The sequence below is a fragment of the Lytechinus pictus genome, chromosome 2, assembly GCF_037042905.1.
Source record: "Lytechinus pictus isolate F3 Inbred chromosome 2, Lp3.0, whole genome shotgun sequence".
Classification (NCBI taxonomy): Eukaryota; Metazoa; Echinodermata; class Echinoidea; order Temnopleuroida; family Toxopneustidae; genus Lytechinus; species Lytechinus pictus.
Genome location: NC_087246.1, coordinates 64023655 through 64043096, shown reverse-complemented (window position 1 = coordinate 64043096; position 19442 = coordinate 64023655). Strand labels below are relative to the sequence as shown.

The following is a 19442-nucleotide window of genomic DNA, read 5'->3' as shown; positions in this document are numbered from 1 at the left end:
ATGAGACATAGATATGAGAGTACAAACATATTTACAATACATGAATACAAAAAACATAGGCCTAAGTGATAAATTAATTTGAAGATATTACAATTCTCCACTATAGCCAGGCGTAATCCGAATCCGATTAACCACTTTTTTCAATAGTTCGGAACTTCATATTTCAAATTTTAATTTACGCATCTTATTGGAGATCAAAGGGAAACTTTATTAACAGAAACATTAAGTAGACACGGAGATATATTCCTTTAAAAAAGTAGTGAAGACAAAGAAAATTGTAAATACCCTCCAAAATAATGGAGGCTTATCTTTGATGGTTGTTGTTTTGTACGTCACCACGCACTGCATACAAGCAGACTACTTTGCCTTGAGTGATATTTCTTTCATCTTATTGTGTGTTTGAAGAGGTCGTTGTGTATGCGATGCAGATTGGAGCAGATTACCGCATACATTACACCCAGACCGTACTGCGCGGAGACTTGTACAGTGTGTTCTAAATGCACCTGTAACGGGGTGCAGTAGTTCTTGAAAGTTTTGGATGGAGTTTTGACTGAGCTTGAATTTGGAGATGGATGCAAGCAACTTTTGGAGGAATAAAACCCACAATTATTGCGAAATTTAGGATTTGGACAATTGGAGGATGCCAAGGAGGAAGTGATGATTGTTTTACTCATCGAAACTGGAGGAATTAAGAAGAAATGGGGTGTGGGAGCGGCAAGTTAGCTCCCGACTCGCCGATTATCGACAAACATGTAGACTGGGTCAAAACTGTGGAGACGGGTGGTGTACCTTCCTATGCGGGGAATAACTCTGCCAATAAAGTAAATCAGTACAATCGCGTCAATAATGGCGAAAATAGAGGCCAGACAAGGCGAGCCAAGTGGAAGGTCAAATTTGACCCAAGAGTCAATGCAAAGTATGATATCAAAGCCCTCATTGGGACAGGGACGTACAGTCGCGTTGTTAGGGTTGAACATCGCTCAACAAGACAGCCTTATGCAATCAAAATGGTGGAGAAGAAGCGAGATGGCAAACAGTTCTGGGAGGTGGAATTGACAATCTTACGAAGGGTAAGGCATTTTAATATTATTCAACTCTTGGAGGTTTACGATGGTAAAGACAGGATATACATGATCATGGAACTGGCTACCGGTGGGGAGTTATTCGATAGAATAGTAACGAGAGGAAACTTCACGGAGCGAGATGCTACTCGAGTTCTTCACATGGTCCTGGATGCAATGCGATATTTGCATGGACTTGGTATAACACACCGGGACCTGAAACCAGAGAACCTCCTTTACTATCATCCGGGTAATGAGTCCAAGATCATGATCACCGACTTTGGACTTGCAAGTTTCAGGAAGAACGCAGAAGGACCAGAGAACAATATGATGAGAACAATTTGTGGGACACCGGAGTATATCTCACCAGAGATCTTACTTCGTAAACCATACACTCAATCAGTGGACTTATGGGCAATAGGTGTGGTGGCCTACATCCTTCTCAGCGGAAGGATGCCATTCGATGATGACAATAGGACAAGGTTATATCGGAAGATACTGCGGGCCAAATACTCATTTACTGGAGATGTAAGTATGATAGCTAGTAGTATTAGACATGGTGGACAATGGACATTGTTTGGAGACTTCTTATTACTTAACACCATCCTTGTCCATGATAACCATACTGGTATTCACTACTCATTACAAATTGATTTGTTGTGCCTTAAAATCATTTTGTGCATGCTTGACTTTTTTGAGCTAAGATTAGTTTTTCTTCTGGATATTAAGTTCTATAAATAATCATTTTATGTTTTCTTTACATTCAATTCAGATTATTGTAAATAAACCTCAACTCTCCAGGTCATGATTAACTTTCCACACGCTTCTCATCTTTCTCCCTTTCTCTCATACCTCCTCATCTTTCTTTCATTTATTATTATTATTATTTATTTATTTATTGGTATGTTAATATGCACATATATTGACCAGCAGCAGGGCCGAATGGGTTAGGGTCAATTTACAATATCAATACAAGTAAAAAAACACAACAAAAATAACGAGTACAGTAAATATAATTTTTGGATGGCATCAATAATTATGGAAATCAAATATTTCACTTCCCTTTTCAGTTTGCACTCCCTTTCTTCCTTTCCCTTTCTGTTTTTACTTCTTACCTTTCCTCCACTATATCTTTATCTATTGGTCATCTTTCCATTTATTTTCTTTCCTCTTCCATTCTCTTCACATCTTTCTTCTATTGCCCTGCATTATAATGCACCTTTTCTTGTACTTATCTTTACTTTATTTGCTTTTGCTGTTTTCTCAGTGCCTTGAGCATAGTAATCAAAATGAAAATAAAAACACTATAGAAATCTTATGTTTTAGTCACATCCCCATCTGCATATTGCTCTCTATCTTTGTCTCCCTCCTCCTACTCTCTTCTGTACTCTCTTTCCATTTCCATCCCTTCTCTATTCTATTCTCTTCCTTTCCATTATTTTGTCCCTCCCCACTTTTCCTCTTCTCACTTCGTCTTTGTCCTTTCCTTCTCTCTCTCTCCCTCATCTTTTGTTTCTCTGTTTATACCCTTACCCTTTCTAGCTCTCTTATTCCACCTTTTTCTCAATTTGTTTCATTTGATTTCTTCAAAGTATACAATTATACCTTTATCTTTTATTTTGGATCATTTGTTTATTCCCTTATCCATTTATTTTTTCTCGAACAAATTTCTTCATTTATTAAGTGGATACTGTTTATATTTTGTGGTATACTCTTCTATACTGTCTTTCATTTTGGTGATTTATTTTTGGTCTGGTTAATACATGTATGTAATCTAAAGCATTTATGTTTGGTAAATTATATGACATACATGTATAGGCAATTTGCCTGTTCTTTGGATGGCAGTATATAGTTAACCATATTTGTGAGATATTATTTGATTATGTCTGGCATATGTTTAAAATTCTTTTTTCCCCTGAGTTTACTAACAGTAAGATAATGAGGAATTTACACATTAGTTGTAAAATGATGTCATTTTCCAAAAATATTATTTTAGAATATTTTTCCTTCAAAATAACATTCTCCTTGCCCTTTTGTTTATTATTATTATATTCTAAAACCTTCAGATAACAACAGCAACAGCATACCAGATTACCATCCATTATAATTTTTAATATTGAAATACTTGAAATAAGTTACCTTTTATTTTCTACATGTATTTAGAATGAACAGTTTGGTGACAAAAATGTTGATTCCTTTTTGTCAATTTTTGAGCTTGAGACTCATGATATCTATAGGAAGTGAAGCTGGACATTACAAAAATGGCACACCAACAATCAGTGAAACTATCCAGATACATAAACTGATTTATGCAGTCTTGAACATTGAAACCATTCACCAACATTATACAGAACATTGTGCATAGTTCTGCATAAAGATTAAAGATATTACATGTAAGTCTTAAGTAAAAAAAGAAAGAAAATTGTTAGTATGAATCTATGAATTGTACATTTTTGTACTATAGGCGCCGCTTTTCCGACGGCGGCGGCGGCGTCAACATCAAAGTTTTTGAAATGACATAACTTAGAAAGTATATGGACCTAGTTCATGAAACTTGGACATACGGTTAATCAAGTATTACTGAACATTCTGCCTGAGTTTCAGGTCACATGACGAAGGCCAAAGGTCATTTAGGGTCAATGAACTTAGACCATGTTGGGAGAATTATTTTCAAAATCTTAACCCAAGGTTAAGTTTTTGAAATGACATCATAACTTAGAAAGTATATGGACCTAGTTCATGAAACTTGGGCATAAGATTAATCAAGTATTAGTGAACATCCTGCTTGAGTTTCAGGTCACGTGACCAAGGTCAAAGGTCATGTAGGGTCAAAGAACTTTGGTCAAGTTGGGGGTATTTGTTGAATTACTATCATAACTTTGAACATTTATGGATCTAGTTCATGAAACTTTGACATTAGGTCAATCAAGTACCACTGAACATCCTGTACGAGTTTCAGGTCACATGACCATGGTCAATGGTCATTAAAGGTCGATGAACTTTGGCCGTGTTGGGGGTATTTGTTGAATTACCATCCTAACTCTGAAAGTTTATGGATCTAGTTCATAAAACTAGGGATATAAGAGTAATCAAGTATCACTGAACATCCCCTGTGAGTTTCAGGTCACAAAACCAAGGTCAAAGGTCAGTTAAGGTCAATAAACTTAGGCCATGTTGGGTTAATTGTTGAATTGCCATCATAACTTTGAAAGTTTATGGATAGAGTGAATGAAATGTGGACATGGGTGTAGTTGACAAGTCTTAAGTCACCATTCAAATGTCATTTATGGTCAATGAACGTGGTATTATGTCATTATATGAATAGTGTTTTTGTGAATGATTATTTTATACAATGTAGTAGTTTTCAAAGTTAGCACTGCTGCTATATTAAATCGCGTAATGCAGGCGAGACTGCCAGATGCGTTCCACTTGTTTATATTTAGAAATGAAATAAAAAGTACAGTCAGTATGGACTGTAGGGCCTACATGTAAATAAGTAATTTCTAATGTTAACGATTATTGTATTGAATCTCTGAGAGGTACTTTTAGTTTGCTGTAGAAGTACAATGTAGGTTTTACATGTCAGCTATTCCAACAGAAAACCCAAAGGATTGTGGTATGATATGATGGATAAATTATGTTTGCTCAGTTGCTGTGATTCCTTTAAAGCCTTTGGAATGTGTATTTCATTGAGGGGGTAAAAACATTCTTCCCAGAATTCTTCAACTAGTTTTCATAAAAGAACATGATGGAAAATATAAGCTACATGCATGCAAGATGATCCTCTCGCCATCTGTCATTGAAGATAAGATGGAGAATCACTAAATTTAGTCATAAAGGCCTAGATGATCATGAGAATCAGACTTATTAAAATAATCTTCGAAATAAAATGGAACTTAAATTGAAGAAGTACACAACATGCAAAAACTGCATGGATGAATCAGTTACTACTAGCATCCTTGCTACTAAAGTCTCCACACAAAAGTTCTAGACCGGTACTGTAGATGTATTCCCACCATGTTCCATAGACTCACACATATTACCCATTGTTGTATACATACATTACAAGACACTGGGGAATCAAACTTTCACTGGAATTCACCTTACACAAACAATGCTATTGTTCTGAACCCTGCACAATAACACACTATTTGACCTGTGACCTTTCCTCCAACTGGCAATGTGATACTGATGACCTTGAGTTTCCATGGCAACACTGATGCTCAGTATTAAAGTTGCTGGATTATTGTTTAGCTTGGGGTCAGATGTCTAACATCAGGAATTCATGCCTGCCTCTCTGACAATGGTGTATTGTTCAACAAGTATGGTGCATGTGATGTACATGTACATCATACCATCATACAACTACATGCTCCATTGTAAAAAATAATTTTCCCATTATGACAGGCTCGACATAGGCCTAGACCATAGGTAACCAGGGTCATTTCATTTGATGATAGCAACTTTTTTTTTCTTGAATAAAGAAATTGACTTTGAAGAAAATACCATCATTCAGTTCAATTCTTAAACTTTTCAGGTGTAACATTAAAAAAAAATGATATGATTGGAACAATATCAGGCAAACAAAACACTGAAATTAATTTTCATCAAAATCAGACATGGAATAAACAAATTTATGGCATAATTTTTGCAGTGATTCGGCTAGACAGTTCCGCATGTCACCATGAATACACTGTAGTGACTGTATAGCAAATGATGATGTCACATACCCACTTATTATATTATTTTGTATCAGCCAACCTATTGCATATTCATGATGGTGTCCATACAACTTTTCACAAAATTTTGATGAATTTTCAGCGTTTTGCTGTGTAAATTTCACTTTATCCATTTAGATATCATTAAAGGTAAAAGACAGTAGTTGTAGCAAACAATTATTTCATGAGAAATTCTTTTAAATCAATGTAAATTGTCAAAATATTAGCATACATCTAGATCTGGTACAACAATAGACGGTGCTACACTAGCTCGAGTTTGCTCAATCTTGAGATTTTAGCACGATCGGCCCTCTTTGCAATTAATCTCGAAATTCAAGAAACCCCGTCTCGACCATCGCAAGAAGAGCGATTCCTGCTCGAGTGAGGCATTGATGCATTATGGTCTGACGTTGTGAATAATTAATCCCGAGTGCGTCTGCACCTGCGAATTAGCGGGATGATTCGTAAAATAGCCTGCTATTTTGCGCAATCTCAAGATTAATCCAGCGAACTAGCACGATAATTGCATCTCCATTGCAAATAATCTTGAGATTGTTCAGCTCGGAATAATTTGCCGGATCAGAAATAGCATGCTAATTTGAAAGCTTGGGCTGGTGCAGACGGCCCATCAGTAAACTTATCTTTGTAAAATAGAAAAATCTTAGCTCAAAATTGATAATTCTGTTGTTCATTACCGCAGAAAAGCATACATGTATGTGGGACAGTCTATTAATATTGCTTCCAAAAATGCCCGACATTTGATCAAATTCTGTGCTTATTTTGCTCATTTCTTCAGCTATTACTCAATTTCTTCCAGAGATATTCGGCACATATTTTTTTATTTATAATACATACAAACATTTTGGTGGTAATTACATTGGATTCTGTTCGAACTCATTTTGAGATCATTACCATGTGCAACTTTTATTTATCTTTTATTACTTTAGTCTGGGGCACTCTTTTCAATGATACATGATCTTGATGGTATTGGCAACCATGTAGAATATAGAATATATATTGATTTGTTCTTGTTACAGGGGTTTTGGAAAGATATTGTACATGTATTGTTCATATTTAAAAAAATCAAATAATCTTAGGGGAAACATCAGTCAATCTACATGTACATGTAGGTCATGTAAAATGTAATTGCACATACCGTAACCATTTGTTAAAGGCTAGTCCACTCCAATAAAAAGTTGGTTTTAGTATAAAAAGAAAAATCGAACAAATTTCATCAAAACTGGATGTAAAAAAAGAAGTTATGACATTTTAAAGTCTCACTTAATTTCATAAAACAATTATTCACTTTCTGGTCGATATGCAAATGACGAGACCGATGGCATCATCCACTCACTATTTTTTTTCTCATTCTATTACATGAAATATCCTAATTTTCTGTTTGTTTTTAAAAATAAGTGACATAAATAAATTTTATGTAATTAGATTAGGATGAAATTTTCACCATTAAAGTACATAATACAGGATTTATATATCGCAGGTATCCACCTTGTTAGGTGCTCAAGGTGCTCCTATATCACCCCAGCTAACTGGCTAAGCTCAGCAACCGATTCCGGAGCTCACATCTCTTTCAGGAATTTCTTCCTGCTGGTACCCATTTACCTCACCTGGGTTTCGTGCAGCACAATGTGGGTAAATTTCTTGCTGAAAGGAAACACAATGGCTTGGAATCGAACCCACATCCCTCAGATAGAAAGACATAATCTTAACCACTAGACTGCGACACACTCATTATGCTTCCTTAATATTTCTTGAATCTATTGATTCATGTTAACTTTTTTGGGGACTTGACCTTTAACAATGGTAGTAATCATGATGTACAAGTAGCACCATTCTCCAGCTCCATTAAATGCTTTAGGGTGCTTCATGGCTTCAAGGCACAAGAAAATAAGTAGGGAACTATTTGGTGTGGATGAGAATGCCCACTGTTTAAAACCTACTTTTCAATGTGACAAGACGTTTCAAAACATAATTGTGATCATCATGCTGGTCATGAAATCTGAGCTGATCGCGTTTACCGATGCATCTTTTTCGATGTTTAGATTTTCCTTCGAATCAAGATATGAAAGATGTTTACTTTTAGGACCAGGAATGGAGGACGTTGAACACACCCTTTGATTCTCATTTAGGGTTCCACACTAATCCTTTTTGTCTACTGGTCCAACCTGTTCATGTCAGACCAGTAGATACCCAGTTTTCCATATTTTACTGGTCGGAACCTAAAATTTACTGGTCCCCCAAAACAAAGAAAAACGTAAAAAAGATTTGAGTTTATTTTGCTGTCTTTTATTGCCCCCCCCAAAAAAAAAAAAACATTCAAACAAACAGTACACACATTACATAATTCATGAGAGCCATTTCTCAATTTTGGAGAGCCATTTTTTAAGATGCTAGAGCCTAGAGCCATTTCTATAATTTACAAAAGAGGAGAAAATATCATTTGTATCAGTTTGATATATTTGTTTACTGGTCATGTCGGACCAGTAAATCTGGTTTTTTCTGAAAATTTACTAGCCCTAATGCAATTTTTACTGGTCTGGGACCATTGGACTGGCGCCAGTGTCGCTCGCTGCCTTGTTTTGTAATCACTTTTTCAATCATCATTCATGTTGCTGTTAAAATTTGGAAACTGAAATTGAAGACACCCTTAGCATGTCAGTTGGCAAGCCATTTTACCTCTTTGGCCCAAAGCCTGAATGTGATTTACAATTTAGTATCAATTTACAAAATACATATTGTTGCAGAAAGTACTTGATTCAAACTCAAAGTGCTTTGAGTCTTTTTGAGGATGGGTTCCTTGCTGGGTCAACCCTAATCTAAACAATTTGTACCACTCAGTGACTATGTAATTTATATGCACATCCAACCCGGGGAAAGAATGATACTATACAGTATATGTACAATGTAAAAGCTGGGGTGTTTAACTTAAACTACTTGGTACTAGTGTACCTACATGTAGAGGTCCGCATCCCAAGGTGGGAATACTACTCCCTAGAGATTGAAAATAATACCACAGAGTGTAAAGTAACAATCAAAGATGATTAAATAACACCCATAAGGTTTTGAACTTACACTAAAAATTTAGCGCAGTAAAATGACATGTACATGTACATCAATCAACACCACAGTTTTGCTGTAGACATTGTAAAGTACTATGACTCGATTCTTTATGGTGGCAGCGGTGGGATGATGTTTAGAGGGTATGAATTTGCGGGCATACATCGTAGTGTAACTTACTAACTTTGGTGAAAGCTTGGCTGAATTAACTTGTTAAATTGTTTATGTTTGTGAACTTTGTGGTATACATGTATATTTGGCTGATATATAGGCTTATATTGAAATTTATGGATATACATGTATAAGCTGTCAAACTAAGACTATTAGTATTGAAAATTTACATTTCATATTTATCAAGCTTAGTGATAAATTAATTTGTATTATTTCTATCATGTTAAGACAGGCATCAGATTTCCTCATTACCGTTATAAAAGTTGGATGCTGCTACTGCTAGTTACTGTGTAGATATAGGCCATGTGGAAAATGCCAAATTCCTTAATATCAGGCTAAGCCAAAACCAAAAATGATTGAAATTAAAATGCGTATATAATATTGTTGGCCTAATAACTTCAAGATTTCAGAATTCCTTATAAAAAATCAGTCCAATTTCCATTTTGTCACATTAAGATGTATTTAGTGTTTTGCACTTTATAAATATCATATTGCATTCAAATCAAGCACTGTTGTATGATCCCTGCCCTAATCAAGGAACTTATATGCAATTTGAATCAAGGGAAATATATTTTTTTTCAATGATTGATAAAAATGTAACCCTGACTGGGTTTGTAGAAAAACATTTTGTTGTGAAGAAAATTAATCATTTTGAAAAGGCTTCAGGTCATTCTTTAGAATGTTTAGTTTCTGGTAATATTCTCTGCAGTTTGGACAAGGCAAGCTGAATAAAGGACTCACAGAGCTGATCTTTTGTGTGTCATGTTCTTTTTTGAGCTAATAAGATAAATTGCGGATAATTGGTCACCAGCATTCAAAGTGTTCACATTGCCTCTTAAAGTTCTTTGTTATGCAGCTATAATGGATATGTGATACACAGTACATTACACTGGTTTTATAAGACCAGGAACTTGTTTCATAAAGAGTTATGATAAAAATACATATATTCATAATTTCACTTTCAGCCAATCAAAGTGAATAATTTGTGTTTCTTTAAACTGTTATTGCAATTTGTTTAAACACTAACAAGTTTTATGAAAACGGGCCTCAGGTGACTTCATGTATATATTTCAAATCAAATTCATTAATCATTTTTTTATTTATATGATTATGATAAACTTGTAGAATAGTTGACATCAAAATCCAAGAAACTGTTTTAAATGATGTCTACAGAGGAGAGAATTCATATCCTACATTATACGAGTAGTACGATGATACTTGACCACCCTCCCCTTGTTTTGATGTAAGTGGCATGATCAAATGTTATTTTGAAGTCCTACAAATTCTGGAATGGCCCTGAATGACAAGAATTGACAATACAGATTGCATAATAAAAGATGCCTTGAATGCCTCCTGTATGCAGTCTGTAAGTTGTGCCCAAAGCCAATTTTTAGTTTCTTTACAATTCACACATTTTGCATAAAGACAGGTATGTACCTTTTGAAAGGTGATGATGCCATACCAAAAGGCTACATGTAAACCTACATGTAAAACCTCAAGCAAAGTGAGATATAAAATGATCATTCTATGTAATGTGAAGTTTTCCTTGTAGAAATAATTTTTTGCAAGGGACTGCAGGTCAGCAGGTGTATGAAATAGATGCATGCATCTGACACAGAAAACATGTGGTCTTGTAATAATAAGTCAAATCGTAACTTTGGTAAACAAAAATTGAAATCAAATATATATAGGCCTATACACAAAACCTAGGTGTTTAAGAAGTTTGGCTCATTGAAATTGTTTGACTATGGGCAGATTTTAGAATAAGATAATCCATTGGGAAGGGGGTACATACATTTTGGGATGATATATTTGTTTGGCTATACTTTGAACTTTTGCTTTCTTTTTTCCCCCTTTTCTCTGGCCTATTTGCATTCTCATATCTACTGTATATGTATTACTATCACAAGGGCTATAGAGCTGCCCTGTTAAAATGTAATGACACAATGTTCAATCAACTGGATTAACAATTGGAATCATATTGAAGAAAACAGAATTCTGAGATGTTGTTACTTTGATACAGGACGTGCATGTACATTAGAAAATGGGGTTCTCACATATTTTCCAAAGCCCTAAACCTGTAAAAAAAATTCAACCTTGGTGTTTCATCTGTTAACCCAGTTTAATATGGAGCCATAAAACATCTGAATTTATGTTCTGTCACTTCCTTGTTTTTTCAACAAAAAATATGTCACAAAACGACAAAAGTTGATTATGATTATCCACAGCATTTATATTGCGTCATATTTCTGTAATTCTGTTAAAACATTCATAGGTGCAGGTTCATCTAATTACATATAAGTTAATTACCACTCATCTCCTGAAATAAGTGAGTTTTGAGCTGGGGATGACTTGAAGATTTTAATGCATGAATCACTCAAATTTCAAATATCCAACAAGATAGTGTAAAATATAACAAAATTGGATTGAGTCAAAACATAGGTCACCAATATAGGATGCACACACCATACTGCAGTATGATTACAATCAATTTTTCAACTGCAGATACACAAGAGTAACAAATTGTTTGCTATGTTTGGACTTTTTCACAAAGTAAAATAAGGATTATTCAGACTGATGATATTATTTTACATTGTAAATTATGTGATGTAATCATTGATTATTGAATTACTTCAGAAATTAATTCAAAACATACATGTATCAGCCCAAGCTCCATTGTATATCAGTGTTGATGCATTAAAAATAATATTTATCAATAGTACTTTATATGGAAGTGAAGTTTGTATTTCATATCATTTTGATTCTATTTTGTGTATTCTTTTTCTAATTTCAATTTTTCCTTTGCAGCCATGGAAGGATGTCTCACCGGCTGGTAAGGATTTCATCGACAAACTTCTTGTGATCAATCCATCAGAGAGAATGACTGCATCCCAAGCTATGAAGCATCCTTGGATCATTACCATGGCAGCACAATCCAGTCTCAAGAACCTCCAACGATCCATCAGCCAAAATTGGTTGAAGCACACCTCAACCAGGAGCCGTTCAGCTCGTTCTACCCGCTCCAATCATTCCAACAAGTCATCCAAATCCCTTCGGTCAAACCGTGGCCAGAGGGTCAAAGCCAAAGATCTTGACAAGCTGGCTAAAGAGATCAAGAAGGTGGGTCCAGTTTGCACTTTTTCCTGATAAATCAATAATGGTCAAGTGAGGTAATATAGACCCCATTCTCATTATTTTGTTGAACTGGTTTCCATTTAACTAGTTTAGGTAGCCAGTTTAGAAGATCATCCTGCTGGTGTCCTCATAACCATCCTCTGAACTGGTTTCCCGAACCACTTGACATGAAGTGGTCCTGTTTGTGTGGGAACGCTCTACTACCCCTTTCATAAACCCAATTATGCGGCTAATAGCAGCATAATTTGGTCGTAAAATCGGAGGAGGACCAGAGTTATCCGCATTATTTTGATGCTGCAATTATCCGCATAATAGCAGCATCGGGACAAGATTTTGAGTTAATGAACGTATTTCCAAATAATGCGGATAATTGCCATGGTGCGGTCACAAGGTCACCCTTTTCCAACACAACCGCATCGGAGGGGGCGTGTCCAGTTGTCATGACGATTATCCGCCTTTTTCAGGACGGGCGCTCGTAAAAATAATGTGGATAATTTTCGGAGTTCGTGAACGCAATTTTTATTGAATTATCCGCATTACTATTAGGCGGCTAATTGGAGGATAGGTTTATGAAAGGGGTATTAGTGGAGTCACTTTTTTCACATGAAATGTGAAACTGCAGCTTAGGCATTCTTCACACAGCATGTACATGTACTAAGTAGTGCACCAAACATATTCACAGACTCTTGTACTTCTGTGCGAAGATCGCTTCCCGAAGATTAGTCTTGAAATGTGAAGGACCAGAATATATTGGATTATTTGAGAGCTGCTATAGTGCTATTAGGAATATTCAATCTCATCTTCGAATTCATTTCATGAACAGGATTCTCAAATAATGCAGACTATTTCTGAATTCATGAACACAATTTTCTCTTATCTTCACTGAGTCAGGAATCTCAAAGACTATTTGAGGGTGCAATCTTCAGGCATATTCAAACTTTCCTGATTATAGATATACCTGTTATAACAATGACTCGTTCAGTCCATGAATTCAGGATAATTATTCTATCTATCCACACATACATGTACATGAGTTCAGATAATTTCCTAGTAGTTATAGTTATTAGGGTGTCCACTTGCCTCACCTCAACATTTTTTTTCATAAATTCCTTCACACTGCTATTAATGTTCCTGCTGCCTTGGAGAATACCTTGAGAAATTTCTTGTAATTTTGAAAAGTACAGAAATTACTGAAAAAACTTGTGAGTATTTTCTGTCAGGGATATTTATTAGAATTTTCATGCTGACAAATATATTGGTATTTTCCGTATGCATGTGTGAAGGCATCTATTTTTAATAATATGAAGGGATTTGGTAGTCAAGAGTCTGGTCTGTTTATTTTCTTGCTAATCTATAACACCCCAGTTTCCCCCCTACTTCCTGCATTCAAAACAAGTTGAGATCCTTCACAATCTATGTCAGTTTAGGCTTGGCAATGCATTTATCATCAGTATAATGCTTCAAGGATCTTACCATTTTGGCTTTCAAGAAGTCATATGTTTTGGTCACTCTCTGACTTACAAAACTAAATGAATAAGATTGCTGAATTGATATATGTTGAAACAATATGAAAACTAGTAGGTTGATAAGAATGAGATATAAATATGAGAAAATGTTTAAGTGATTTATTGTACATATTCTGTTTTAAATAAATCATATCAATCGATTCTGTTTTTGTCTTGCCTGCATAGCAGAGTACTAGTGACACTGTAGGCACCACTTTTCCAGTGGTGGCGATGGTATCAAAATTGAAATCTTAACTAAGGTCAAGTTTTATATTTTGATTTGACTTTCACTTTCAGGAAACGAAGACATCGGATGTGAAGTCTGGAAGGACTTCAAGCCTACCTGACAAGACAACCAAGGCTCTAAGTCTTCAACCTCTACCAGATATCAGTCATCATCCAACAACATCACGGGATGACCCTTCATCATCAAGGAACAATCTGCCACCTTTGAAGAATGACCAATCATCCTCCAGGAATGGCCTTTCAAAGGAAGACCTGTCTTTGTCCAGGAATGACCAATCATCAAGGAATGACAAGACTGTTCTATCATCTAAGGGTGACCATGGTTCAAGAGATGGCCAGGTTATCATATCCTCAAGGACTGAACGTTCATTACAGAATAGCAAGACTGTCGCGTCATCAAAGGTTGACCAGACTGTTGTGACTTTGAGGAATGGTCAACCCAGCTTGATGCCAACTGAGGATGATCCACTGTCCAAAGTTAGCAGTGACCACCACCTGACCAGACCAAGTGTGCTTCCTCCACTTAACTCACAGAAAACCTCATCTTCATCATTATCAAGATGAACCCTTATGGCATAAAACTTGACTCATTATATGAACCTGATGATCTACCAGACAGGCAAGTCATATGTGTTTATCTCGGTTTGCTCCGGAGACAATTGCTCTACTCTAAATTCCACACACTAATCGATTGACCAACTTCAACCCGAACACTATACCTTACCCTAAACCTAATATAACACCCTCTTGCAACCCTAACCCATATTCGATGAAATTGAGCCCAGAGCTATTGTCACAGGAGCAAATGTCATGCCATCGTTTATCTCATCTGAAGGGCAAGCAAGATGAACACATACTTTTGATCCAAACTGCTTGTGATCCAGTTTCAAAAGAAGTGGCAATCATGTATTAAAGATGTACAATCAAGCACTTTGTCCCATTAGATATGATTGGCCACTTGTCTTATGCCCATTTGGTCTTATCTTATGTCTTATGCCCATCTGGTTTAATCTCACTTTGCCTTGTGCCTATTTGGTCTAATCATACTATGTCTAATATCCACTTAGTCTTAGAACTCTACCTTCCAACAACTGGTTTGTCTAGTAACTATTCAATGCAGTGGTGGTGTCACAGGGGGATAGGGACACCCCCCCCCACTCCTCCCCCATATGCTTTTCAAGTAGTGGAAAAAATAAAGGAAAAGGAAGTAGAAATGTATGATAGATGTGGGCCTGTAACTCTGTCATACCCCCATGATTAGCCCATTTCCTCCTGGAACCAGGTGGTCCTTGTACAAAGGCTATGTGAATCACACAATTCAGTAGTCAATGGGTGAGATTGAGAATAAAATGATGTTGCCTTGACGTCATCTTGCCCCCCCCCCCTCCCATCAAACTATCCTGGCGCCGCCTCAGATCTGATGTACATTGTAATTGCAAGTTAGTTACCATTCAATTACTTTCAAGTTGACTATTTCCCCGGTACCCAAATGGTCTAAAACCAGTCTGTCAGTCTGATTAGTCAAAATGGTAAAAATGAAATTTGACAAAAGATGTTATGGGAAATTATCTTCTAAGATGAAGTACATTAGCAAATGGATCAATTAATTTCTAAATGAAATGACAATCATAGATTTCAATCCCATCATCAAAAATTAAGTTTTGTGTTACAGGACCCTGATCCCTGAACATCCCAAGGATCAACTCTTGGTCCAGTACCACTAAACTAACAGTGATAACTTTGTCATCAATAGTAGCTACCATGGTAACAGGGCTAAACAGCCAATAAAAAGAAGTATACGTAGGTTTCTGTGATAGTTACTAGTGAATGGAAGAGTTAATATAATCCTATATTTCAGACAATAAGGGTCCAGATATTTCATATCATTCATGTAAGTTCTCTGAGAAATGTACAAGCATGTACAGATTGAACATCACCATCATCATTATTACCATCATCTTCATCATCATCATCACCACTGCTATCATAGAAGTTTATGTTCCACCCTATTTCACTCGAGTTAAGTTAGTTGGAAATTTCATATCTGTGTTACAATTGTCCTCTATGCTATCACATGGTCCTTTTGGGGAAATGATACCAAAGGACATGAAAATGGAAATTTATATTTATAGAATTATTATATTATTTTTAGCTGAATGTTTATGTTTCTGCAACAAATAAATACAATACTGTTAGTTTAGTGGGCTTTAAAAAAAAATCCTTTACTTTTTATGTTAAATAGACATCTGACTCTAGATTTAACTTTCACATTTGATAATGAACTCATATATGAAATAAACAATGAATTTATCATAGCTATTGAGCAGATAATATACATGTCTCCTTGTATAATCCACTTTGTTTATTCTTGACAATCGATAGAATTCCTTTGATTTATATGTGGATTTGTTTGTGTATGTTGGCTGTATGTTTACATGTAATGTACAAATATAACAGTTGTGAGGGTTAATGCAGGTACCGGTAGCATCCTCAGATACACATAACTCGGTTTTAATTTGAATTCTGATATAAATACAAAATTATCTTCATGATTTTCCAGCCCTGAAGCAAACTCAATTTTTTATGGGCACAAATTATATGCTGTATACAACTTATAAGTTATGCTCCACATTTCCAGATCATGGCACTGGTTATTTGGGTTAATACATGTGTGTGAGTGTGAAATATTACAAATATGCATACAAGGAATAAAGTACCCACTCCTATACTACAGAATAGAATGGAATGAGGGGGGGGGGGTAGAGTGTGGAATCCCATGATCAGCTAACTTTTATAGGGTTAATTTTTTGTAAAGTCTAGCTTTATTGCATTTTTGTAAAATTGCAGAAGTACATCGAGAATTTTTTTTTTTTTATACTTAACATGCCTGATGTAATACATGTATCGCAGTGTATAATCTAATTGAATTAAATGTCATATCATGATGGTGGAATTGTGTTTAAAGTAGATTGTCTCTTGATACGATATCATTTAATTTAGTGGAAGTGATAGAAACATTATGTGAATGGAAATGTGCCAATTTTCTTTTCTTGTTCAAAATGTAGAAAAGATAAGCTTTGTGTGTGTGTGTGTACATAATACTACATGTACTTTTCTATGTTTGTAATGGTAGTCATGTTTTGATATGCTTAATATCTATTTGTATTGTAAAATCTGTAAATTTATGGAGTGTTTTCTGCACAATGGTGCCACTAAGCAGGTAATTGTGAATAATTTTTTGTTAATTATATTTTGGTCACACAGATGTTTATTAGTATTTTGAAACAGCACTCAATGGTGAATAAACAATTTTGTTTTGGGATGCATTAGCTAAAGTAGAGTCCAAATTTTGCCCTACTCACAGGTTAAAGTTTTCCATTTGAACAAGGTGAATGTTGTGAAGGAGCCTATGGGAGAGGGCTGTTCCCCTCCCCCTTCGATGGACAAAATATCTCACGAAATCACACCTGTGCATACCCTTTTAATCAAGTTCTTTGAATAGAGTTAAGGTAAACAAGCAATACAACAACAACAAGCATTATTTTCAGAAATTGTACTTGTTAAACCCCTGCATGGCCTTCTGAGTGGACATATGGTTTGTCTCTTCAGTCTATATAATTTATGTATTAATGATTTAAGCATAGAATATTTATTATGTACAAGAATTTAATGCTACCAACAATCTGCATTTTTTGTTAATTACTAAAAACAGTTCCAAAGTGTGCTTACACATATTTTCATCAGAAACCAATTTATCAGGTTAATTATAATTATTATGTTTTTATGCCAATTAGTCAATAAATTAAAAGTCACGGTAATAAAAAAAATGTTATATGTTCAGTGTTACGCGTTAATAGTCTTATCCCAAGAAAAAAGGTATTTTACAATATTTTGCTTGTGAATACTATAGCTGTAGCAGTTTGGTCTAGAATAATGATCACAATCATGTGTGCTGAATAGTATATGATCCTACAGAAGAGTGACATGTAGATATAAACATTTATTGCCAAAGAGCTGAAGAGAGAATATTATGTGATAAAATTGTCTTGACTGTTTAATTCGCAGACATTGTGTATAGATTTACCTATTAATCAGTATTACAATGATGATAATATTATGTATCAATGTTCATAAAGAATGATTTATCTTGTTTATACTATATTATGTAATTGATAGAGATTGAGTTCCAAACACGGAACATGCATATTATAATTCAATAAACATACAAATGTTAATATGTACATGAATGTGCAAGTTTCTGAATTTGTATTTGAATTATGAAATTGTAGTGTGACGTGAGGTGTGATGCATTTATGTTTAAAATGAGTAAAAAGAAGCAGAGAAACAAGAAAAAGAATAAGAAGGAAAAAAAGGAGTAGGAGGAGGAGAAAAAGAAGGAGTAGGAGAGGAGAAGAAGAAGAGTAAGAGAAGAGGAGAAGAAGAAGAGTAGAAGAGGAGGAAAAGAAGAAGAGGAGAAGAAGGAGAGGAGACGGTAGCAGCAATTATTTTGTGCTTTGACTTTGATGATAAGCAGGAATAAGGTGTGATGCATGATGATTAACATCAGTAAAAAGAAGCAGAGAAACAAGAAAAAAAATTAGAAGAAAAAGAAGAAGACGAAAGAGGGGGAGAAGAAGGACTAGAACAATGTAGGCCTACATGTATCACAGCTTCTCACGTCACTCTACAAATGTGTGTGTGTGTATTTGAGTTTTGTCAGACATGTATCAATCAGATATGATTATTTACGTCTGGGACCGACCTTTAACGTCACCATCCGAAAGACGTGATCAAGGTTCGAACCTCTGTATCAATTTGTAACTTCCCCACGTAGCTTGGATTACAGGCGCACGCCACAACGCCCAGTCAAAGTTTTGTTGGACACTTTGCCTAAAGATGGCGCTGTTTGTGTTTTGGATCAATCACTGATCAAGCATTGAACAAGCTTTATAAAATCATTATTCAAAGAGTTGTTCCATTTCATTCTAAGATTATACGAAAAGATTTAAAATCTATTCAGATTATCCTAGGCGCCTGACTAGACAGATTAAAAGTCCGGGGTTCGATCCCTGGCTATAAAACATATGCGCTCAAGTCCAGCAAGGCATTCAATCGTTAATAATGTGCTGTTTTACCCTCCTGTAAGGATAGATGATAATGCTATAAGCATTTATGGTAACAATTTTTTTGTACACGTAAAAAAAAATTATACAAGATTGCCATGAAGAGGAGATGTAGAGTATAGAAAGTGGATGCTGGCCAGGAGGATCATCAGCTTAATTTGAGTTCGAGGAGGTAGAGAAAATTAATGATTGGATGAGAAGGAAGATTGATGGGAGAGGAGAAGGTGAAGAGGGGGCACAGGGGGGCAATTACATTGACGAGTGGATACCATGCGCGACCCCCCCCCCAAAAAAAAAAAAAAAAAAAAAAAAAAAACTTGTAAAAAGGATGTCTTTTTCATGATAGGGCACGTTACGTACGTAACGTAATAAGGGTGTCAAAAACACTAAAATAATGAAAAAAGGGTT

At 35.5% G+C, this 19442-nt stretch overlaps 1 protein-coding gene across 1 annotated transcript; it reads left to right on the top strand.

Annotated features, from left to right (window-relative positions):
- The first annotated feature begins 455 nt into the window (after positions 1 to 455).
- On the top strand, positions 456 to 18152 carry LOC129253813 (serine/threonine-protein kinase H1-like). The gene is made up of 3 exons (XM_054892240.2): positions 456 to 1589; positions 11834 to 12145; positions 13963 to 18152. The coding sequence occupies exons 1-3, from the start codon at positions 699 to 701 to the stop codon at positions 14473 to 14475; spliced, it is 1716 nt and encodes a 571-aa protein (XP_054748215.2). The 5' UTR covers positions 456 to 698; the 3' UTR covers positions 14476 to 18152.
- Positions 18153 to 19442: the final 1290 nt, after the last annotated feature.

Bases quoted from the DNA above. Each gene is read 5' to 3' on its own strand.
- LOC129253813 (XM_054892240.2), top strand. From the start codon at position 699: ATGGGGTGTGGGAGCGGCAAGTTAGCTCCCGACTCGCCGATTATCGAC. The intron at 1,590-11,833 runs GTAAGTATGATA...TTTCCTTTGCAG, and splicing joins AATACTCATTTACTGGAGAT to CCATGGAAGGATGTCTCACC. The intron at 12,146-13,962 runs GTGGGTCCAGTT...TTTCACTTTCAG, and splicing joins TGGCTAAAGAGATCAAGAAG to GAAACGAAGACATCGGATGT.